Genomic DNA, 25,245 nt, shown 5'->3' on the forward strand with positions numbered 1-25,245 from the left:
ATATATATATATAAAATTACCTCACAGAAAAGAATGCAATAAAATTCTTGTCAGAGACAAAATGTTCAGATATGATGAGCTCATTATTGCAAACCTTTCCCAAATCCACAGGGCAAAGCAGTCGCTGTACAGAGACATATTTCCTGTATACCGCCTTAAGGTTGAAAAGACATCTCAGAATTTGTTGTTTTGGTTTCCGTCAAAAGATCATTTTTCAAACCACATGTAACCTTTTCATCTTTTAGTCAGAGCTGATACCTCTGGCAACTCCCTACAAATGTCAAGAAATCCGCTTCCTCTTCCACTCAGCGCTCTTCTACTATCTGAGATATGGGGGAAAAAATGCTCAAAATACTTCATAGGCTTCCTTTGAAGAGTTTGTTAAGTTAATTATCCTCTAAATAATTAGTAAAACTACAAGCCAGACTATTCTGTTCAATCAAAGTTGCTTTAGATAGATTGTCACCTAAAATGCAGCATTTTGTGATCAACCTTTCAATGTATTTTACTTGACAGAGACAAAATTTGATCTCCCTAAAAAAAAAAAAACTTTATTATACCCATATTTCCAATGATATCTTATTATTGATTCATCAAATACCTCCTTGAAATGTGAAAGTACATGAAAGTGGCCATCGTATTCACTTTTGCATACCTATCTGGTCCTCTGTTTTCACCTGTTATTATGATGTCATCAACTCAAACAGTAATCACATGTAATTTTTGATTATCGCCAAAAATATCCAACATTTCCCCTTGAATAAATCTTTAAATTACCATATTGGGTGTCGTGCCGCTTTATGTCCTCGCTATAACTCTTTTTAAAATGCTTGTGTCTTTAAAGAACTTCCTGGTGTCCTCCTTCCTTGATGGGTACAATACATCATGTCCCAACTCTCACAAAACCTGTATGTTCCCGCCACTTGAGAAGGGAACCACCACAAGATGACATGCTCCTCACACGAACCCTATGCTGGGAAGGAAATGTGACAAATTGCACCCAACACGTTCAGGGTAATCAAAGATTATTAAACAGTCATGTTATCAGTTTATGAAAAAAAATATGGGTCATGATGAATACCTGTGGGAGCAGAAGCTGTTGTTTGTGTTTTAAATTTAGTCTAAGATCATAAACGGATACCAAGCTTCATCCACAAGCTTCACTAGAACTGATTTTCTAGATTGCTACATTCTCGCCATTTCAGTACCCAGAGGGTGGGGGGGGGGGGAATACAGTGGCAAAAGACGCAATCCAGTCACATGTGGCTCTAATAATAGCGGTGAAGACAATGATGTCAAAGTCGCGGAAGATGAAAGCCCACGACGCAAGACACGCCTGGCAATTTTTCCAAACGTGATTAAATGCACAAAACAAAACAAAAATAAAACATTATTCATTTGGCTCAGAGCCAGATACTTGAGATAAATTGTTGAGACAACATAGCAGATGGACTCGAGCATTGAGGGAAGACCTCTTTATTGTAGAGTTTCACAGAAGAGTTTGAAACATTTACTGGAAACACGCTGTGAAAACCCCTAGACTGTCCCTGAGAGGTTAATATTGAATTTCCCTCTGCACCTTGATATTAGAGCGCACTCTAGAGGAATTAGAGAGTACTGCAGGAAGTGTGCCGCTCCAAAAAGTACAGATGTATGGAATATACAGTATTCATAAATGTAAAGTTTTTTTTAAACCACTGAATCTTTTACAATTGTTATATATTGACTTAAAAAATAATATTTTTGAAAGCAGTTGCATTAAAGTTAACTATTAATGAAGGAGTTCATATGGCGGATCTTAATGGGTTGTCTTTTGCTTCTATTCCCAAAGCTAACGTGGGAATTGAATTAAAATGCTCACTTTTCTCAGTATTTATGGTATATAAGATCCTAAGTCTAAATTTCGAACAGAAATTTTCTAAGTAGATGTTTTAAATTGTGGCTCTGATCACTCTGACAAATGGATGTTTGCTTTTAAGTCGCTTGGATCCACCCAAAGTGTGAGCTGACTTTAATAATCACTGGTAGCAGTTCTTGATATGGGCTATATGGGCAGTTGCCCAGGGCAGCAATAGAAAGAGGAGGGACACCCAAGAACTAGAAAAAAAAACTTGTATCTCATCTGTTTGTTGGCCTTTCAACAAGCTTGCATAAAGCTTGCCTGCTTTATGCTGAAAAAAAAATCTGATAATTACTGGCAGCATTTTAATTCTCGCCATTTTTATATATATAAATATACACCAGTAATTTTTAACCTAACTAAATCAGTGCAATGTCTTGTACACAAATGTCCACAATGACATCAAAACTGCCATAAATATCTAAAAGTCATATTTAAAAACGGATTCTAAAGGAAAATATTGCTATAACCTCTGTTACATCAATTAACAATTGCACGCTGTTTTATACTGGCCTTATAAAATCCTTTTTACATGTATTTGTGATGTGAACAGCCACCATTTTTTTGATCCCTCAATGAGTGGCAGCAGTTTCCATAATGCTCAGAAATTCAGATATTTACAATGCCACTGGTCTCAGATCTCTTGCTGTTAGGGATTGATTTACCTTTGACCTTCTGTCAAGTTCCTTAAGCTGCTCACTCTGCACTGCAAAAAATAGCCTGTAAGCCTAACCACAGAGAGGATTCAACACGGTTTTAAATCCCACTGCTGTGGGGGCAATATAAATAATAGGATTTATTATCATTGTCAACTACTGAAGAGGGCTTTTTTTGATTTGTTATGAATAATTAAATCAAATTTTAAGTGAAAATGTGGGTTATATAGTGCGTTTTTTGCAGTAAAACACTAACGCTTGCAGCTTATACGTGGTGCAGGCTGTTTTTTTTTTTGTTTGTTTTTTTTTGCAGTGCTCATCCATGGATGCGTCACGTGACCCCTTAATCTCCCACCGTATTTCCGCGTTCACGCCGTTATCAATGACTCTTTATGGAGGTGTACCAGCAGCAGCGTCGCTGTTATTGTTGTTATTATTATCATCGCCCTGCCCGGTCGCGGCTGATTGTTGTCTGCTCTGAATCCATGAGACCTTAACTACCACAGGAGCTTCCTCCATCTCCTCCTCATCCTCATCCCCCCAGCAGCCACCGCTTCCTTTCGAGCCCTGTCGTCGAGCAGCAGCGCGGACGAGCTGGGGGGGAATCCGGGGAAAGGGAGCCGCGGCGCCGCGCACCGGCCAACGGACACAGCGTCGCGGCGCGGCGGTGGTGGCGGCGGCGGAGGCGGCGGCAACAACAACATGCTCACCCGGGTCAAGACGGCCGTGGCCGGGTTCATGGGTGGGATTATGACCGGGGGAAGCTCCGGTGGGGGCGGGAATTCGTCTTCGGATTTGCCGCTGAAATTCCCCTATATGAGACCTGAGTTCCTGGGACTCTCCGCGGATGAAATCGAGTGCTCCGCGGACCACATAGCCCGGCCCATCCTCATCCTGAAGGAAACCAGGAGATTACCGTGGGCCACCGGATACGCTGAGTAAGTAATGCAGCTGACCTCAAAGCAGCTCCCATGTTCTTTGTGCGAACCTTACTGAATATATAAGCTGTGCACTGGCTGTTGCAGGCCCCAGCGGAACGTAAAGCTGCAGGGGGTCGGGCTGCACCTGTTGTGACCCACATCCACGCAGCCTTTGGCTGGGTGCAGCGCATCCAGAGGACCACAGTCCTCCCAGCACATGCTGGGTTTTCACGTGCAGATTGGTGATACTTTTTCTCCTGCAAACATCAGCTTGGGTTGGACGATATGGCTGGAAAAAAAAACGTACAATCGGGACATAACCCTTTCATATCAGCTGATATCAATAATGATTATTTGTTATTTTAAATGTCCGATATACTGCCACACTTGTGACGTGACCCTTTCTGTTTAATCCAGTTTTCACTCGACAACGTTGATTTTATTTTTAAGCAGTTATTACTGCTGCCTTACTCAGCAGGCTGCTGCTATGGTAACTAAAGAGTGAGTGAGGTAGTTGATGTCACCAACCTTGCATAGAGGTTGGGGTCTAAAACCTTTCCTTTGCCTACATTCCCCAGAAATCTGTGCTGTTATGGATTGGAGTTCAGTAAAATTATTGAATATTCTGGTAGTTATGGTTTTATTGATATCCTATTAAAAATACAAATTTAGGGAGTGGTCAAAAAATACTCTGTTTTGTCTATTTTTTATTGTTTTTGGCTTTGGAAGCGTTTTTGCAGCCTAATAAGTCTTTGACAGTCCCAGACTCCTACAAAAAAAATAGCTTGTTAAGACCACAAAGCAGGCTGGGGAAAATTTGGGTCTTGGTTTCATCATATATTTTTTAATATGGTATCCCAAAAATGCCATGCCTTTATTTTTCAAAATGACATATTTAAAAAAAAAACCCATTAACTTTAAAAGTAAGCTATTTATAGTGTGCATTTGTTTTGCAAATTTATTTCTTTATATTTAAAGAATGTCATTACAGATGATTTTCAAATTGATTTAATTTTTGAGTGATCGGCTTTCAAAAACCCACTCTTTTTCTTTTCAACGGTGGGTTTGTTCCAAGATACACATACCACCCAAAATCTCAAAAACCATTAGACATAATGGGCTGAAATTTTCTCTGCTTTTTTCTGGTAATGCACTTAACATTCAGAGTACTAAAAAATAAAAAAGACTGCTGGTACCTACCTAAACTCTGAGTCTGACCTGCATTGATTTAAACAAAACAAAACAAAAAAAACATTTTCTACCAGCATGATTTGTGCATTTACAAAAGTGAGATGCAATTTTTTTTTTTTTGCACAAATGAAACATCTGTTAGGTGTGGTGTGTGTGAGCATCATTATTCAATTCCTTTTGTTCGGATATATCCCTAAATCTGTTCAGTAATATCCGAAAATGTAAACAGTGATGCGATACGATATCACGATACGATAGCTATGTATAAATACAGCCTACATGGAGCAGCGGCAAGACGAAAGCATGAGAAATATGAAAACGTATAAAGAAGATGAGGCCAAAATATAACTTTCCAAACGTGATGATGCTTGTAAGCAGAGACACTTAAACACGTCAGGCTTAACGAGAAGTTAAACTGAGCTACATTTAGAGCAATCCAGGAAGAAAATCTACTATTAATCAGTTGCCCCATGGTAACTCTGGAGGAGCTGCAAACCTCCACAGACGTGAGAATTTCTCCACTCTATTTTGTGTGCACACCACAAATGAATTCACATTTATTTAACATTTGTCACTTTTCTTCTAGTTCACTGCTATGCTCATTTTGTTTTGGCCTGTCCAACTTCTCCAACGGTTTGCAACTACCTGCAGCAGGAAGCTATAAAAAAAAATCCAAATTTTTGAAGGCATTTCTTCATAAATTTTGGTGTTATAAGTAATTTATGTATTAACTATGGCCATGTGGTTTAAAAAAGAAAAGGAAAAAGAGGTAGAAAATTATTGTAGTGAACTCTAATTTCAAATTTGTCTTAAACACTGTTCTTGAACACCTCGAGTCTTGGGGGACAAAACGCTGCCAACTCCTGACCTGCACTTACTTTTAACAGCATGGGGAGTAATTTCCAACTATTAAAAGAATGTTTTTGTAGCATGACGCAACAAAGTTTGCTAACTTTGAGAAATAACCTAAATTACTGGATGCTAAAATACCAAGCCTCTTTCCGTCTGTTCTTTTAATTTATCGCACGCTCATCTCGCCGTAATCCTCAGAAAAGAGACGGAGGGTCTCGAGCGGATTGTTGGAGGTAATGAGTTCAGCTCAGATCAGCGTTTATCTGTAATTAAACCCCCTTTTCTTCTCATTACAGGAGCCATTTTGCCTCTGGAGGCAGATTGGACTTTAATATCCTTCCAGCTGATAATAAAATACAAAGAAGTTAAAAGTCGGCGTCTCATCTGAACTTAAGTTGTTCTCAGGAGAAGCTGCTTTATAATGCTATCACACAGTGTACATTTGAGGGAAATGGTATATTGCTCACTACCTGGTGCAGTGGAACCCTATTTTTTATTGAAGTGAATTTAACCAGTTTAAACAGCATAAATTAAGATTGTTTCGCTAATTAAGTTTTTTTTATTATTATTATTTCCCAGAAGCATATATTAAAATATTTTTTTTCTAATCTGTTATTGTTTAGTTCTGCTACTACTTTAGAAAAATCATACATACTTTGGCTGCATGTCCTAATTTCTTAAGGTCTGTATTTATTGTCTTTGTATCTTACAGCCTACTGGTTTGCCTAAAATAACTTTTACATCTTAGCGTCTGATCTCTGGCACAGAATCTTATGCTTAAAAAAAATAAAAAAGGCATGACAAGCCTTGCAATAGTGCAGAAAATGGGAGGAAAGCAAAAATTTGATTGGCAGAGCATTGAAGTCATTCTTTCTGCAAATATTGGAGTCGGGACAAAATGAGTTGTGGGAGCACTTCCAATGCAAACAGTGGCACCAGCTGCAGCCTCAGTGCAACACAGCTGAGATAATATACCATCGGCCTATATCGGAAGAGCCTTTTTGCACTCAGTGTTTAGACGTGCAAAGTGTGTGCAGCAGATAATAGGATAGACGTCAGAAGGCCTGGTCTAATATTGTTTTGACAGCCAAGCTCAGTCATTGTGTTCAGTTTCTCATATCTGAAGGCTTTTATGCTCTTAGTGACACAACAAATTACTACGATAATTAAAAAGTTTGACAAAACACCAAGGGGGATTTTATTATGGCGCTAAATATTGCATCCATAAGAGCGATAGGCCACCGGTTTTATCAACAGAACGTACTTCAGAGCAGTAGCCACGCCCACTTTAAATTGTTGGCAACATTTTTTATACAGCCACACAAGAAACACAGCAACCATCTTCACCACCAAGTTACAACTCCTTTAATTATGTAAAAATAGACAATCTATGAATGAAAAACTGTTAAACATTAGAATTAAATTGATCAAGTGATACTGGTTTCCATGCCCTCTGCCTCCTGTTATCTCTGCTTCTATCTAAAGCTAACAGATCTTTGGGGTTGAGGAGCAGACATGGACGCCGCCGAGCAGAAAACAGCCCAGAGTTTGAGTCTATTAATAGACCTGCCAATTTCACACAATCACACTTTGACAACAGCCTCCAGATACGTCTGTCAGACACACCGGCCTTCCTTTTTTCTTTTTTTCCCCCACTGTTTTCTTGAGCCTAATTAAACTGGCTATTTTGAGCAGCTTTTCAACAAGTTTACTGACATTGAGAGGGTAGCTAAAACAAATTTATGCAGGGTGTATTATACGAATGCTTTGCAATGTAACACTTAGAACACTGTGTTTTCTGTACCTTTCAACTAAATATCTATTTTTTAAGTCTTGTTGTATAGCCTTTTGCCTTTTTTCTTGCAGGGTTTCCCCCAGTGTATTATAATCCTAGAGAGAATAAGTGTACTTAGTGTAAAGTACGGCATATAACTCATTGTGATAAGTTAACTGATAATAATATTTAGTGTCATGTTACACTATGCAGATGCTCTGTCTGTGCCGATGAAGATTCGCTAATATCAGCAAGCTAAGTGCCTGAAGTGCCTCCAACAGGAGCGCACTCTAATCTATGTTCTGAATAATTAGGCTAAGGTATATTTAACTACTTTGTTACAGTCAGGCACACAATGTGCTTCATTTCCTCCCATAAGACACATTATCAGATAAGCAAATCATATCTAGTTAAACAAAGTGCATCAAAGCTATACAAAGTATTTGGTTAAAAGCTGACGCAGAGAATCAGGAGGCTGGCCACAGTCACAGTGACAAATTTTGCTGAATGATAAATTGTCCCAGAAATTATTGCGATAAACTGTAACATTGTTGTTTTAAGACCATTTTCAAGTAATATGTTAATAATAGCACAATAATCCAAGTTTGCCCTCTGAAAGATGAATAAACACGACATTTTGTACAGAACATTTAACACAGAAACTGGAAGATATTTTAAATAACTTAAAAAAAAAGACCAAACACAATAAACAAAAGGAAACAAGTGAAACCATAAATGAAATTGATTAGGAAGTCTGTAAACAAAATTGCCCTTCAAAAACTATTATCATCAGGATGGAAATTGACCTCGTTTTAATTGATCATGCAATTAATTGGTTATTGCGACAGGGTCAGTCACAGCCATGTAGTTCCAAATATTAGACATATTAATCTAAGCAAGACACAAAAATATTTCCAGTTCTGCAGGTGAAAATGCTGCATGCCGCTTCAGCAGTAGCGATGAGGAAGAGCTATCTAGTCAAAGCAGCAGCACAAACTAACAGTTTGATCTAAATTGTAAACCTAAAATTGCAGAGGCAGCTGCTTCTGATAAATGTAGAGGTTGTAATTGCTGTGACCTTGCAGTGAGCCATAAAACAGCCACATGGGATCTGTGACGCAAACTCGGATACTAAAATATGTTCCAAACTCCTTCTGAAAGAGCGGAGGGCAAGCCTGCAGTTAAACATTGCCTGAGCTCTCTACATTATGCCCCTTTTTCTTTTTTTTTTCCCAGGGTGATCAATGCTGGTAAGAGTGCGCTGAACGAGGACCAGGCCTGCTGCGAGGTGGTGGTGGCCAGAAGGAGGCCGATGAGCTACTGTCCCCCTTCCACGCCCAGCAAGACCCCGACGGCCAAGAGACGCAACTCGCTCCCCAACGGCGAGGCCCTGGGGCTCCGCGTGGAACACATGATGGGCGAGGTAGGAACATGGAGGCAAACAAACATGTAGTTCTCTTTCAAAAAAGACAGACGGATACCACTGTAATGTGCTTCCCTTGTTTATTATTATAGGCACTTAACATGACGCCACGTTATTGATTGAAAAAGCATCTAGTGATGCATGAAATGCACCTTTAATGTGGCCTCAAACAGATCTGTAAGCAGAATGACTGAGTTAGCGAGTATTTCAAAGGTGGTTGAGATATTTCTTTGGTATCTTAAAGATTACCAAATCTTAAGGCACTAAGGCCTTAAGTGCCTTAGTGTCACTTAAGGCACTAAGTGATAGTGCCTTAAATAACTATCACTTAAATTCTCAAAAGTGTCTTGAAGTTACACTGATTTCGTCATGATTGACTTTAATATTTTCATTGCTCTAAGATACTGTATTGCTCTGCTCCTCTCCCATATGGGTTTGTCCGCGGGTTCCACGGTGGCCCCACATGGGTTTGCCCATTTAGGGGCCATGTAGGGCCAAAGCCTACAGCCATGTAGGCTGTGGCCCTACATGGGGCCACAGCCTACATGTAGGCCACAGCCTACATGTAGGCCCATGTAGGCTGTGGCCCTACATGGCCCCTAAATGGGCAAACCCATGTGGGGCCACCGTGGAACCCGCGGACAAACCCATATGGGACCCATATGTCTGCCTACCTTTCCCCCATATTGGGCCCACCTAGGCAGGCAGGGTATTGGCCTATTTTTTTTCAATATTCCTCAACCTGCTAGAATTATTCAATCTTACTGTGACATTTCTTATCACATCAACGCCGATGATGTCCTGTTATATCTCTGTTGTATCCTCCTGATTATGTGGGTCAGCTTTTAACCAAATACTTTGTATAACTTTGATTAGTGTTGCACAGTGCATTGTGACATTGTCTGTGAAAAGTGCCTTATAAAAAGTTGTACTTGCTTCCGGCGATAAATCACCTAAAATGCCACCTATCTGTCTCAACGCAAGATGTTCAATGAACTCTTCCTCCTGCTAACGATGTCTTGCTAAAATGCTAGGCTAACGTTAGCGTGTTTACTCTCTGTTTTGATGTGACTTGTTGATAATCCAGTTCTTAACTCATTCCAGTGCAGTTCCAATACCTACAGAAGAAGTTGACAGAGTACTGTAAATCCCTCACTCACAGACATCTGCTGTAGGGAGTAAAAGTGCGCAGCGCGAGTCAGATGACACGAACATAGTTGCAGTTTTTGAAAATCGAGCAAAGTGCAACAATACAGTAAAGTCTGATATTCTAAAAAAAATGTTTTTATCACATAAATTAATCATCATATTTTAGTCATAACGCTTAAAAGCTTAGATATCATTTAACCAGTCTAACAGAGTTGGAATGCAGGCGCCTGAGTTCGTTGACTTTCTCCAGATATTCGGTCAACCGAACTGTGACGAATTAGTGGCTTTTCCCGAATCCCACTTTGTGCTTTGTAATAGGAATAACAGAGAGGTGGGAGTCAAGGATTCATCCAAACAGAGATGAAACACTAACATCTATGCCCTGCTTCACCCCTGAAATCACAGACAGAAAAATAAACGGGCCTCCATTCTGTGACGGCCCGATAACGCTGAGCAGAAATGATGACGGCTCCTACATGGAGGTTTGACCACACCGGCTCCCCCAATGCTGGAATGCATGAGTCATGGCAGGTCTCCATGCACAGCCAGCCAGCCAGCGTTAGTCATCATTTACAACCTCCTCCAATGCTGCTAACGATGACCTTATAGGGAGATTTGGCGAGAGGAATTCTGCGTAAAGGTGCAATGCACATCATTGCATTCCTTCCAACATCTACAGCAAAACTTGCTGCTTCAGAGTCATTGTTGGAGGAAATGGATCCAGCTGATGATTTATGCTGCTCTTTTTCTTTTGCACGAATGTATAATCTTATAATCAAAATATTAATACATATAAATATACATGCCCACGTGTACTGGTATGATTTTGTCCCATTTACCTGCTGAAAGTGTGTTGGAAACATTGCTTGTCACTTCACAATCACAGACTGCTTTGTATTTTGCTGTGGTTTCAAACGGGGCTGAATTTTGAGGTGGAAGAGAAATGAGGCAATGTTTTCAACATTTTTTAAATAATAAATCATAAAACGGTTATGATCGTTTATAAATCAGTGTTTAGTAGGACCGCCCTTTTCATCACCCTTTTGCGAGAGTTTTGGTGTTATTCTCTGAGTTTTGCACATGATCTTGTTACATTTTCTCTGCCAGCTCCTTCATCATGGAAAAGTTTGTAGCTGGCTTGAAACGTAGGCTGTAATATTTAGATATAACCATAAGATACCTTTGTTTTAAAATGTATTGGTGTTTATTGATGCTCTCATTGAACAAACAGCAGGGAAAATAGCAAAGCTAGCCACAATAGGGACAGTTTAGTGGAGTTTGAAACATAGTTAATTGGAAATTCTTGTGGCAACAATAATTCAAAATTCCTATGAAATGTAAACGATACAATACGATAAGTGCCTGGCCTTTCATGTTCTCAGTTTCTCCACTGTCATTATGTCATTATAGGAATGGTGAGTTATTTTTTTAGGCTTCCACCACAAAAAATGTTTTACATGTCCATGTTTCATCTGCAGGAGAGCGAAGGGCTGGTTTTCCACTACTGGGCTTTGTTCGACGGTCACGCCGGCTCAGGCGCGGCGGTCGTCGCCTCCCGCCTGCTGCAGCACCACATCGCCTGCCAGCTTCAAGCCGTCATCAAGATCCTGCGCAACTTCCACTCGCCGCCCCCCACCGTGCTGGGCGAGGAGCCCGACAGCAGCCCCTACCTGCAGGGAAACCCCCCGGGGCCGCACCGCGTCCTGACGCGGGCCGCCTCGCTGCGGGGGGCCGCCGGCGCCCCGAGCTCGCCGAGCAGCACCCCGCCTCCGCCACGCTTCTACATGGAGAAGAGGGTCCAACACGAGAGCCTGGTGATCGGAGCGATAGAGAACGCCTTCAAGGAGATGGTGTGTGATGGAGTACGAGGCTTAGGAGGCATTCAGGGAACTCTATTGGAAATATGGACTTTAAGTTTTATCACGGTATTATCGTCGATAAAAAGCGATGATACAAACTGTTTATTACTGTTGTTTTAGTAACCGTATGGCTGTGATTGCATGGAACAGCAATGATAGTCACACGAACACAAATGTAAACACAAAGTTTAGAAAAATAGTAAAAAATTATAATCTCCGACAATACGGAGAGTTTTAGGGATTTTCAGCATCAGTAATTGGACTTTATTGTGACAACACTGAATCAAAACCTTCTAAAAAATGTATTTAGATGATCAGCGATATGATAAATACCGCTCCCTAACTTGAATTAAAGCTCCTTTTGCAGTTTCGAAAAGAAAATTAAAAGTTTGATTTTGCCTGTTCCTTTACAGTTTTGACCGATAATTCTTCATCTTAACGGTTTTATCTTTTTTAATCCATCTCAAAGCCCTGAACTCCGGTGACCCCTTCCTGTTTTCCTAGTCATCTGAAAAGTCAGTATGTTGACTTTTTCATGTTTCTCCTCTCTTCTTGAGAATGGCCCCTGCGGCTTTTGATATTGTAGTATTTGTTTTGTTTTGTGACGCATTGTGCTATCAAACGAGAAAATTCACATCAACATTCCCGGGTTTTGGGAAAAGTTAGCCTTGCTGGAAATTTTGATACCAATCTTTATTTGTGATGGTATTCAAAATTATGAGTAAGAAGCAAACCCCAAACATGAGTTGTCTCATGTTTCCATTACTGGTACTGTGCCACTCACTTTTCTTCCCATGGAGAAGGGACTTTCCAGACGTTTCAAATATTTATTTTCTCATTAAAACAACAATTAGAGAGTTTCGTTTTCAGTTTTTTTTGTTTTTTTTTTTTTTGTTTTTTTTAAGACGTTGGGGTGCATTTCTGCTGTTTGTCCACTAGATGGCAGTAGTTGGCTTCGCAAGCTGCTGCTCAGAAAACAAAATCGACATGAAGCTTCTTGTAAGCTAATCCCCGTTTCTCCTATTCTTACAGTGAAAAGAAGCTCTTATATTTAAAATGGGAGCCTTTATAAAGTATAATATCTGAATTATTTATGTTGCTGTTGAAGAAAATTGCCACTCATAAATTTGACAATATTATACAGAGGAAAAAGCTTTTCTGTCCTGGCATGTCACTTTAACTAATTTGGTTACATGTAGTAATTTTTAGCAACAGACTCATCTGTTGGATCTATTGTGAAACAAAAGATGATTCTGGGAACTTTGTGGCAGCAAACTCCAGGACATTTTGAATCAATTATTAGGTTTATTCTGGCAAAAATAAAAATGTGTTTCCCTCTGTTGTCTACATGAGCTTGGGTGGACGTTGGAAAATTTCTGTTTGTCTTCATACGCTGTGTGTCATCAAACCGTCTGCTGGTTTCCTTTTCCTCAGGACGCCCAGATCGAGAGGGAGAAACAAGTGTACAGCATCAGCGGCGGATGCACGGCGCTCACCGTGGTTTACCTCCTGGGGAAGCTGTACGTCGGGAACGCAGGCGACAGCAGGTACGTCTCAGATGTGAAGTCAGAGCCTCTGTGATTTTCTTCTGTCGTTTCTCATCGCAAAACTTCCACGCCACGTCCTGCAGGGCCATCATCATTAGAGACAACGAGATCGTTTCCATGTCGACGGAGTTCACGCCAGAGTCAGAACGGCAGCGACTCCAGTTCCTGGTTGGACAGTTTTGTTTTTTTTACTTTATTCTTCTTTTCAGAACACATGGAATATTTTGTTATGCTTGGTAAATTCAGTGTGTCCACAACCCTTCACCGTTTCCACACATTGTCGCATTGCAATCACAAACGTTTAATGTATTTTATGGGGGAAGTAGTGCAATATTTGTAAAGGGGAAGGAAAATGTCTCGTATGTTTTCTCCTGAAATTTCCAGATGGTTAGCCTGGATTTTATTTTGGGGCATCAGAGTAAATGTATATATATCCATACTACACTTTTAAGGTTCTTCTTATATATAAAAAATTCCAAAGCATGATCCTGCCACCACCATGTCTCACAGTGGATTTAGTGAGACCTCTGTTTACTTTTTTTGCCCAACCTTGTAGTGTTAAATTATTTTAAATGTAACATAAGCAGAAATTACATTTTCGGCATATTATGCATATATTGATTTTTATTAATTTTGTTTATAATTTTTGTGTGAGCATTTTTTTATGTCTTCTGCAACATCCACATTTCCCACCTTGGGAATAAAGGTTCACCTGTTGTATTATTCTTTTCTGGGTTTTATTTAGGGGCATCGGGGGAGACGCGGGTTAAGAAATGCACACCGTGCTTTTCAGAAACTTTCAGGAATTTTTTTGCACTTTTTTTTGTTAGTCTGCCACATAAAATACTTTGTGGTCGACAAAATGTGGAAAAAGTTTAAGAGAGAAAATCTGAGTTGCATAAAAGGGCAGATGAAGCTTCTCTGACTGACTCATTGTCCGTCCCGCAGGGCTACATGCAGCCCCAGCTGTTGGGGAACGAGTTCACGCACCTGGAATTCCCCCGCAGAGTTCAGAGGAAGGAGGTGGGCAAGAGGATGCTCTACAGGGATTTCACCATGAACGGGTGGTGAGTTTCCTCCGTCGCAGAGCAGCTTCCACAAGGCTCTGCAGAGTGCTGCCATTTTCAAGCTAGCTCCTTGCTGTAATGAGGAGTAAACTCTGAGCAGTGCAAGTGTTGCATGTTTGGGCTAAGATTTGCATCACCCCCATAGAACAGACTGGAGTTCTTTCAGGTTATGACTTTTTTCTTTTTCTCATGCCTTTCCATACGGTCCATGCGGCAGAGACCGATGCGTTTAAAGCAAGATGAGCGGGATTACGCTTGGGGATTATTTTAAAGACTAGGAAGACAATTCAGAGTGTGACGAGAGGCTGAACGAGATGGGGTGGGAGGACTGCTGATGCTGGCGTTTCACACTTTCCTGCTTAAACACACAAAAAAGAGAGACAGACAGAATCTGCTGCTTTGGGCGCGGGAAGGTCAGGAAAAGTTCACCGCTTGCGTCGAAGAGACTAATGGCCAGACAGAAGCACCGTCTGACAGAGAGAGCGAACTCTGGGTGGATGTGAAGCCGTTTGAAGTTGTTAATGTTTTCCTCTGACTTTTGGTGCCAAATCTGATCTCGTCGGTTGAAGCACATCAGCAAGGCGGCTACGAGGTTTTTGAAGCCGACATCAAAGTATTAAGTCTGTTGTTTTTTTTCAGATTTGCTCTTTGAATTGGTGCTTTGAACGCTTCATACTCTCCCAGCCTCTTGTTCTCAGTATTGTCTTTTTCTGCAAACAAATGTTTTTTGTTTAGCTTTTTATAGGGAAACAGGATTAAGTGTTATTTGTATTATTTTTAGTAAATTCCTCTGATCTTTGTTGTAGTTGTTGACAATCTGACCAAAAAAAGCAATCCCTAATATAACGATCTATTCATTTTTTGTATAAAATGAGCATGGGAAATATCATTAGCAGCATATTTGCACTAACCAAAGTAAAGGTTTTTGTGACGCATGTCTGATAATTGCAAAATATTTGTTTTTTGAGGCTATAACTGTATGCAGGAATTAATTTATGCTAAAAAAATCTGGAAATCATAGTAAAACTTTTCATACATACCTTTCCCTAGTAGGCCTGTAATTTATATCCTTTTTCAAGTTCCTCATCTAAACATAGAAGTCTAAATAAAAGTCTAAAGTGATGTATTAAGTGAGCTAATCAGTTTTGTTTAGGCTAAATTGGACAAGATTTACAGATTTTAAAGTCACATTTTCAAGACATTTTGGTTCATTTTCAATTCAAAAATGTGTAGAAAATGAACACATTTAAAAAAAAAAGAGGACTGACGAACATGAAATGGTGTGTAAAGAAGGTGTCTCGTGTTCAGACAGCTGCGGGTTAGCTTTGGGCTAGCATGAAAAGCTTCAAATGCTACTTTTTCCTTCAATGTTCTGCTAGCATTTGTACATGAGTGAAATATTTTTGTTTTGTTTTTAGTCTTTACCGAATTGAACAAAAATTTCCCCTTTTTTGTAAAAGTTAGTCGCTAGTTTTAAATGTTTGTGTTGCTAATTTTTAGTTAGCTCCTATTTAAAAGACTAGTCATAGCAGAAATCCTATATTGTAAATATTATTTCTTGATGCTGTTAGCTCTTTTTTATTAGCTTGAAAACAAAACAAAAAAAAAAAGGCGTTTCTATCTTTTTGTCAAATACTGTCAGCTCACCAGCTGATGTTTATTAAATGACTCGTTCATCTGTTTAAAGGACTGTTGCTAATATTTTAAAAAGTAGATTTTGGTCTTTTGGTGCAGTTGACCTCATTGGTTTGATGTTAATTTTTAGTTAATCATCTTACTTCATTTTTACAATAAGTTAGCTACGTCTCTACATCATTATATTTGTAGCATAACTTAGCTTTGTCAACTTATATTAATTTATAACCAATATATCAATTAGTCTCAAATGATTATCAGAATTCTACTTGTCAGTGTGATTTCAGACAACATAAGTCATCCTTTATATCTTTGCCTTTAAATTAATTCAATTTTGAACCGTATTGTTGTGTATTTGTTGACTTTCCCTTAATGAAGGATGGCAGGTTATGCTTTACTTAAAAGTCTTTTTTATTATCTTCAAGGGCATACAAGACTGTTGAGGATGAAGATCTCAAGTTTCCTCTTATTTACGGCGAAGGCAAAAAGGTAACTGGTCTGAACTGGTTTTTTTACCCTTTATGTTTTTACGGCCAACATGCACGAGGTAGTAATAATTGTTAGGTGGAGGCAAAATTCTCTACAGAGTTCCTCCTTTTGTTAATAAGTAAAAATCTGGAAAGTGTGGCTTGCATACCACTCCCTCACTGACGCTGCTTTTATGAAACGCCGGCCAGCACCGAGCCAAGTAGCATTGCAACCGGATATTTCAGCTTTTCCAGTTGCCTTTCCTCTCGAATGTTTTAGATGCAGATCCATTCAAAAAAAAATGTGACCATTTTTGCAATTTTATGCATTTCAGTAACTCCATCACATAGATTAATTAGACAAAAGACAAAAGAAGTTAACAACTTTACTTCTCTTGATCACGATGATTTTCTGCCAACACCTAATGAAAAGAAATCATATAACATTAGCATATTACATCAGGCCAATAAAAAATATAGTTTTGAAAACTTGGGCTGTTAATAGCTGCTTAAAGTCTGTTATTGTCAAAACTATTCTATACTAATCTCCACACATTTTATCACTCTTAAGTCACTTTAACCAGGAATGATTCAACAAGCACAGAAGGGCTGCGGTTAAGAAAATATGATCTAGTTTGATTTGAAATTTAAATAAATTGGGGTAAATATAAAAACAGACATTAGATGATCCAAACTTGATCATACCAGAATTTTTTTCTCTCTCAAATATAGTTGATTCATATTCAAAGATTGTACAATTTTCCATCTTGGAAAGTTCTGGCACTTAATTCAATAACCCAAGGCTGCGTTTCAGAACTTCTGACGCAGGAAGAGGTTTTAACGGCGAGTTTTAGACGCCGCAGACATGAACTTGGTCACCTCTCCAGTGCAAATGTTGCCTCACTTCCAATAAAAGCTGCTCTTTTCAAAAGCATGATGTCAGCACATCACAGAGGAGTCGATCCAGGGCTTCGGAAGCAGATATTAGACTTGCACATGTTTTATTTTTCATATTTAAATGCCCGGAGCTTTCACATTTCACATGATCGGGCATAAATCTGGGCGCCTAAAGTCAACCATTCACGTGTTTTGCTCATCAGGCGCGGGTCCTGGCGACCATCGGTGTGACCCGGGGGCTCGGTGACTACGACCTCAAAGTTCATGACTCCAACATTTACATCAAGCCGTTCCTGTCCTGCATTCCAGAGGTCAGAGCGAACACCTCTCCGTTATTTAACTCCAAATGATTGCAAAAAGGGAGGAAAAGAAGATTTCTGAGAAGCTGAATCTGCTTCCAGAGATCAGATTTTCCACCCCTCCTCACTCGTCCACGCTGCTCTTTCTCCAATTGCTCATGCGTAGCTGTGTATTTATTTCATGTCTCGCCGTATAGGAGGCATAACGTCCTCCTCCATATGCGCCGCACTCATCACATCTCTCTGCCGCCGGAAAACTTGAACTCACCTGTCTGAACCGTCTGGCACTGGATTCAAAGCGCTTTCATCTCCCGAAGTAGTTCATCTTATAGAGTTTTTTTTTTCCCCCTCTCTGAGCTCTGCGCTTGATCTTTAATTCATTATCACCAGGGTTCACAGCGGGTTCACATCAAACCTCCTGCCTTCTCCTCCTCCTCTGCTCGCTAACGCGGCGCTCGGCGAAGCCTCCTGTGTGTTGTTTGTATCAGGAAGCTGCGATAACGCCGTTCAATTCCTAGAGTCATGGAAACATCCAGAACGAAGCGGCGTGTTGGGGACCGGGCACTTTGGAGACACACAGGCAGTTAGTTTGTATAAGAAACGAGATAAAAGCAAACAAATAAACATGCAGTTTACTAGTTTTTGGCATGAGTTTAGAGCATGTCATTTTTATCTTCCACTGATTGATCTGTCTTTTCTTTTTCTCCAATCCATCCTCCCTCCCTTGGGTTATTCCTTCCTTCTCTTCCTTAAGTAATTCCTTCTTCCCGTCTGTGTTTCCTTCATATCTTTCTCATTATCTTTTGTAATTTTCTCCTTAATCGTTCTGTTCTCATTCTCTTTATTTCTCTTTATTTCCCCGTCTTCCCTTCCACAGTTAATTTCTTGTTTCCTTCTTTCATGTTCTTCCTTAATCCCTTCCCTCCTTTGTGTCCTTTCTTTCCTTCTCTCTTTTGTGCACTTATTTCCTTCTGTCCTTTGTATCTTTTTCATCTTCCTTCTCCCCTTAATTCCTCATTTAATTTCTTCTTTCTTCTGTCCACCCTTTCTTGCATTTTTCCTCTTAGTATGGGGTTTATGTAAAGTTTGCTTTCTACACAAACTCCTTTAAGTTATATTTCACATTTTTTTCACAAATAGGACTCTAGCAAATGCGTGGGAGCCCTGTTTTTATGTCTTTGGGGGGTAACAGTAGGCCATTAATTACAATTGAAAAGTTCTTGCACAACTCGTTCGATTTAAAATGTGGCTTTCAAATTACAATCACACAAAAACGACATCGCTTTAACTCGATTTATTTGACGGGAACCGTCGGGGACGCGGACTGAGGCAGCAGTGAGTGAGTCTTCCAGCGTCCGATAAGTTACTTCAATAAATAAATAAAAAAATCCAAAATCATTCGAAGACACGGACTGACCGAAGGCGTGTGGCGTTCCGCAGGTGAAGGTGTATAACCTGACGCAGCACAATCACGGCACCGACGACGTCCTGGTGATGGGAACCGACGGCCTCTGGGACGTCCTGACCAACGAGGAGGTAGCCGAAGCCGTCAGCGCCTTCCTGTCCAACTGCGACCCCGACGACCTGCACAGGTGAGGATTCCCGCCTTCCTCCGAAGCAGTTTCGGCTTTTCCCCTTTTCCCCTCTCTGTCCGCTCTCCGACACGGACATGAGTCCGAATGGTAACTCTGCTCGTAGGTACACGATGGCGGCGCAGGACCTGGTGATGCGAGCGCGGGGCGTGCTGAGGGACAGAGGCTGGAGGATCACCAACGAGCGGCTGGGCTCCGGAGACGACATCTCCGTCTTCATCATCCCCTTAATGTACGGCAACCGGCAGCCCTGACCCAGTCTCCGTAAACATGAACCGGATCGATAAGTCCTGCACAGTGACAACTCCTTCTGATTCCCTATTTTATTTATTTCCCTTTTTTTTTAAAAAAAAAAAAAAATGAAGGCGAAAAACAAAACATAAACAGACTCTGCCGGTGTTTCGTTTCTCTGAATCGGTTTAAAATTGAAGAAACTGATATTTCAAGGTTTTAAAAGGCGGCAATTCACACGACTACACCTGGACTTCTGAAGTAAGGGGAGGAAGGAAAACTTCTTTCTTGTCCTACATTTCTCGCCCTTTCTTTCTCTTCCGTCCTGTTTGGTTGATCTCATTTCAAGAATCATACCGCCGTCGTCTGAACATGGACGCAGCTGACAGGTCGGCTTTTCTATCTTTTTTTTTTTCTCTCCGTTTTGCCACAATGTGGCGTTTGAAGGCTCAGTTGCTGACGAACGGCGTCCTAAGACAAACGTTGAAGGTAACCCGATCGAAGATAAAACCTGCTGAACCAGCATTTGGGATATTTTGTGCTGAAGTTGGTTCTACAGTTTACGCTGCTGGGCTCGTATAAAGTTTGGTTGGTATTTGATTTGTCTACGGTTTTATCTTTTCACTGTGTTGCACACTAACTGACATGAGTTAATGTTCTTTTAACAATGCACTTTTTTAAAATCATATTTCTTATTTGCTTTTCATCGCTTTGCTAGAGTATCCCAAGCACTTTAAGCTTTTTCCCATTTTTTCATGTTGCAACAACAAACTTCTCTGCGTTTGGACGGGATTTTATTTAATAGACGAAACACAAAGTTGTTGTTTGGTACAATGATGCTGCCACCACCGTGTTTTACCATGGGAGTGGTGTGTTCAGGGTGAGTAAAAAAATTTTTTTTTAAATTTAACTACAGTTTCTGTACTAGATTTGAGTCTGGACTTGGATTGAGCCTTTTAATAGGAGCACTTCCCTGTCCCGTGTGGGTTAAAGCATCCCCACAGCATCCTGCTGCCACTACTCTGTTTTGCCATGGCATGCATTTGTACTCTTCCATCCTTTTTCTATTTCTAAGCTTCCATCTTCAGCTCCTTTTTAATACAAAATTAACCAAAACAGTGTATGAATACTTTTGATCCAAAGTCAGGGTCTTGCAAAGAAATTTCTTTTTTTTAACCTGACATCTACTGAACTGTTACTCCTCATTTTTTTTGTATCTTTCCTTCCTAAGCGTCGGATTTTCTTGTTACCTCTCAAAGTGATTTAGAGCTGTAGCTTTCCATGCTTCCTGAAAGTCTTTCAAAGATTTTTTTCCTTTTTTTTTTTTTTTTTTTTGTCTGCTGTTCAATCATTATCGGTCCGATACCTGATCTATTTATACATACCGTGTCTTTGGGTCTGTCCTATTAGGCCAGTTAACACTGAGCTTCTTAACACGCTAGAATGATTCAAAGTTCAGAAGAAATCCTATGAATCTCTGGTTAAAAACATCCAAATGAAAACTTTCATAAATGACTGGAGAATTTCTTCTTAGGACCAAAGCAAAGGGGAAAAAGTGAAGTTTTTGTACATTTCAAAATCCGTCATTCAAATACACTTTTTTTTTTCCCGTGCCAGTCTAAGCCAAACAAAAGTTGTCGCATCAAATTTCCATTGGTATATAAATCCCTACAAAGACGCCATGTTGGACTGAATGAAGTCTGCACCAGTGTAGCTGCACTCAAGAGCCAAGATATGAAAAGCGTGGAGGCAAATATTCCCTGCAGCAGGGAGAATGTAAAACATAACTAAACCTAAAATACAATCATTCTTAAAATAAGTAAAAGCTTTTTCTTTTTTTTTCCTGTTTTGCTCTGTTTTATGTTTTCAGAAGCTCTAAGTCGACGCTGCCTCGGCTGAAAGTATCTCGATGTGTGGATGTAGTTTTAGTATATGCAGTAATTTATTTTAGGCCTGGGATGAGCGACGGTGCAATGGTTTAATTTTGCTGTTTCTTTTTTATGGGCTTTTTATTTATGTAATGTATCTCGTAATTTCTGTTGTGAATGTCCGAACAAGATGTTTATAAGACCGTTGGCTTTCCATTAGCTTTGGATGCAACCAGAGATTTCTTGCAAAAGCTACAGGATGACATAAAAAAGTTGCTTATGGATTTGTACAATCCTAATATAGACAATATTTGCATGCTTGTGTCAGTTTGAGTTTATTTACTGGACTTCAAAAAGAGAACTGAGTCTAAAGAGTTTAGCAGAAGATAAGAGAAGCATCCATTAAGAAAAGAAATGCCTAATTGCTAAGTTTTAAAAGGAGCTTATTTAAAAAAAAATAGAAAAATGTTTCTAAAACAGTTAAATAAACTTTAAATTAAACATTTTAAGAAAAAAATAAAAATTGGTGAATACATCTGAATGCCTGGAGCATCTGCAGAGAATAAAACGTATGAAAGCAGTAAGGCTATAAAGCTAATAGCATTAGCAGCTAAAAGTTAAGGAGTTAAATAAAGGCCTTTTTGATGGATTTTTAAGTTGTTGATGGTTACCCTGGTAAAGTTAAAGTATCAATATACTTTAAATCAGTACTATTGTTTCCCAATGTCAATAAACAGAAACATTGACTGAAATTTCAACAAGCTACATTTCTCTTGATGTAGCTTAGTTTAGCTAATTTAACTTCATTTTGCCCTGAGATTGGGGAAGGTTGCAACCTTGAAATAAACTTTTTTTATCCTGTTCCTTATCTGTTAAAAAGTACATTGATACAAGGTGTAATATTGCCTCTAAATATTACAGCAGAATAACACTGTTTAGTTTCTTATTTAACTAAAAAAAAAGAGTAAATAAACAACAAATAATACTTAGCTTATTTGAAATGCACTAAAATGTTAGATTTTAGATGCAAAGTGTATTTTCAAAATTGAATTAGTTGCAAGTGTAAAACTTGCAACTAGTTTCTGCAAGCGGCTGCATAGCTCAGTGTAGCTTAGCTTAACTTAGCTCATTTTAGATAATTTGCCATAGTTTGGGCCTAAAATTCAAGGCCTAAGCCAAACTCTTTATAGTCTTTGAAATGAACAAAGCTTTAAACTCAGAAGTGTATTTTCAGAGTTGTATTGTTTCTGAACAATAAACTGAAAACCTTATCACCATAAAACAATCAAATGCTTCGATTAAAATGTCTTAGCATAGCTTATTTTAGCTAGTTTAACTTCATTCGGCCTTAAGATTTGGGTAAATCAAAATTAAACTATTTATCGATGTCTCTGAAATACACTAAAAGTTTGTCATTTCTTATAAATGCACTTAAAATCAACAGTTCATACTCCTTCTGCTGTCCGATATTTGTTGCACTCAAGTTAACCATCTTGGACATTTTCCCCCCCAACATAACTGAAACCATCTGCATTATGTCAGAGCAGCAGCTGTTTTTTGTTTCCTGCAGATGATGTGGTGCTGTGCTCCTCTTGTACCGTCCATTGAAGAAATCTCGTTAGCTAATTAATGACATGTTTATATTACACCCTGAATCATCTGAGCGTGATTGAGGCCCTTTCTTAGAAGAATGTGAAGTACGATTTATTTGTATCGTCACCCAACTTTTGCACATCGGCTCAGGTTCGGTTATGATTTACCTATGTTGGGTTTTCTGAATGCAGTCATTTACAACTAGCTGTACATGAAGTCTTCAGTCCAGTTCCATCTACCTGATTGTTGTCATTTTTGCTGTACTACAAATGTTTGTTTGTTTTCCTGCGCAACACTACCAGGTTAGAAAACTTGTAAAGCTGAGGGGGATTTTTTTTTTGTAGCAAAGATCGACTTTGAGGCCTAGTTGGGGGTTGTTGTTAGCTAACTATCGTGCTACCCTTACTTCAATGTGAATGTGAGATGTAATTTTATAAAGGAACACGACCTCATTGAGTGATAAACTACTATTTTGATGTCTCCTCGCACAAGCTTGACGTCGGATGGAGACGAGCGATGTTTACCTTTGGTGTTTCTTACCCAGGAATAAAAAAAAGACAATAAAGATCCATGTCAAACAATACTATTTGTCTTAGTCAGATAATTGAATACTCAAAGCTACCAATCAGAATGCTCAAATCTGTCCTGCTTTCAGCTACAGGCAGTCTCAGAAAGAACAAGCACAAAGGATTCGCAGTACAGCCAGTCATTACTGATGCCGTTTATGTTATAGATTTATCTGCTGCTAGCTTAGAGCTGCTAGCTTGAGGAAAGATATTCAAAATGTTTGACCCAAGCTTTACAGTTTCATGGTAATTTCAGGAATGGTATGTAAACATCTGAATTTGAAAGGGGGGGAATAATCTCTGTGCCAGTAACCTGGCATTTAGCTTCTCCAGTTCATGAGGAAGATCCACTTAAAATGTCATCTATCGGTTTAAGTGATTGGAAAGATGGTGGAGCAGCGTTGTTGGTTCAGCTCCAGCTTCCTCCTCCTCTGAAAGCACGATTTGGTAAATGTGACTCCGGCGTAAAGCATGTCGAGTTAATATCACAAGAAATTACGTTCACTTACAACTCGGGCCTCTGTAGAAGAACACTCCGAACTACTGTGATGAGCTTTTAAAGATTGAAGTGTAAAAGTGATTCTCTGAATTGTGTGACCTTCAACTACAAGAGAACTGTGTCCGTTCCACCACAAACTTCTGTGTTACAGTTGACTTTATCCATGCAAAACTAGTTATTTTAGGTCTTAGTCATTGAGCAGGTGTCAAAGAGGTGGGGTAAACTTAAAAGACCTCTTTGAAAACTTGTTCATAAATTGTGTTACTCAAAACTTAGTTTATTCATCTCAGACAGTTCAAATATGCTTTTTCCAGCAGGTGCAAAACACTGTTAAGCCGGATATCACTTCATGATGTCATAAAGGCAAGTAGTTGACCAAACACATGCATGGTTACATTGAACAAATCCATAACAGCAGGTTGGAAAACACTGAGAAAATAGAAAAGGAAAGATAGTAAAACAAACAAAAAACACTATTGACAAATTGGGGGGTAAAAGGGGGTTTCAATCAGGAAAAGTGCAAAAATGTCTTATTCTAATCTCTCCACACCAACTTGTTGGTTCCCCACTATTTCAGAATGTGCAAAAATACAAATCCATTTTAACATTTGGATTTTTTAAAATATTTTTATTAGAAGGACCAAAATTTATTAAGAAAATAACTACTGAGGGAAATTAGTGCAAGTTTTATACCAGTTAACCGATAATGGCGCTTTTGTACCACGCCACAATCACACATTTATCTAAAAAACAAAAAAAACCTGAGTCCAGATTGTAGTTCAAATAAGTCTTCAGTCTTCTCTGCAGCGAGTCACCAGCGCCGGCAAGGCAGTAGATTGCGCAGTCATCTCCATATGGGGCATCACGTCGACCCGGCCAACAGCACAAACTACTACCTCAACCTGCGCCAGTTTTAGTCTGCGTCCGTGCGTAAAAGCGCACAAGAAACAAGGCGTGCCAAAAGAACGAGACGATGTTCCACTCTGCAGATATTAAATATAATTACGCATGCTTAAATACAAAAAAAAAAGAGGGGGGGATAAATCCTTGCACAAAATGTACAGTCTTTGCTCAATGAGTGAATGACACCGAATGTCTCATATCCACGTCTACAAATTGATCATCCTTTCCAGTTCTTCGCCTTGCAGCCGCATCAAGAGTTTGTTTTGTAGTCTGCATCAGAGAGAGGGTGAAGGGGTGGGGGGTGGGGAGTTTGTTTAGCCCCAAGTCCGTGCGAACCTAAACGTCCAAATGCGACCA

General features: G+C 39.6%; 1 protein-coding gene and 2 long non-coding RNA genes across 3 annotated transcripts; 2 read left to right on the forward strand and 1 right to left on the reverse strand.

Moving 5' to 3' along the window:
• The first annotated feature begins 34 nt into the window (after positions 1 to 34).
• Positions 35 to 1,220, forward strand: LOC106960944 (uncharacterized). The gene is made up of 2 exons (XR_001427672.1): positions 35 to 380; positions 845 to 1,220. It is a non-coding gene; the product is annotated as an uncharacterized LOC106960944 (long non-coding RNA).
• Positions 1,221 to 2,866: 1,646 nt separating this feature from the next.
• On the forward strand, positions 2,867 to 23,493 carry LOC106960942 (protein phosphatase 1H-like). The gene is made up of 10 exons (XM_015054347.1): positions 2,867 to 3,494; positions 8,530 to 8,716; positions 11,344 to 11,715; positions 13,159 to 13,271; positions 13,355 to 13,439; positions 14,220 to 14,338; positions 16,399 to 16,462; positions 17,541 to 17,648; positions 19,077 to 19,228; positions 19,335 to 23,493. Exons 1-10 carry the CDS (start codon positions 3,259 to 3,261, stop codon positions 19,480 to 19,482), a joined length of 1,584 nt encoding a protein of 527 aa, XP_014909833.1. The 5' UTR covers positions 2,867 to 3,258; the 3' UTR covers positions 19,483 to 23,493.
• LOC106960943 (uncharacterized) lies at positions 17,971 to 19,070 on the reverse strand. Its single transcript, XR_001427671.1, has 2 exons — positions 18,512 to 19,070; positions 17,971 to 18,475 (listed from the first exon to the last, which is right to left on the reverse strand). It is a non-coding gene; the product is annotated as an uncharacterized LOC106960943 (long non-coding RNA).
• Positions 23,494 to 25,245: the final 1,752 nt, after the last annotated feature.

The sequence above is a fragment of the Poecilia latipinna genome, unplaced genomic scaffold (assembly GCF_001443285.1).
Source record: "Poecilia latipinna isolate Pla-1442-1.1 unplaced genomic scaffold, P_latipinna-1.0 Scaffold1245, whole genome shotgun sequence".
In the NCBI taxonomy this organism is placed as follows: domain Eukaryota; kingdom Metazoa; phylum Chordata; class Actinopteri; order Cyprinodontiformes; family Poeciliidae; genus Poecilia; species Poecilia latipinna.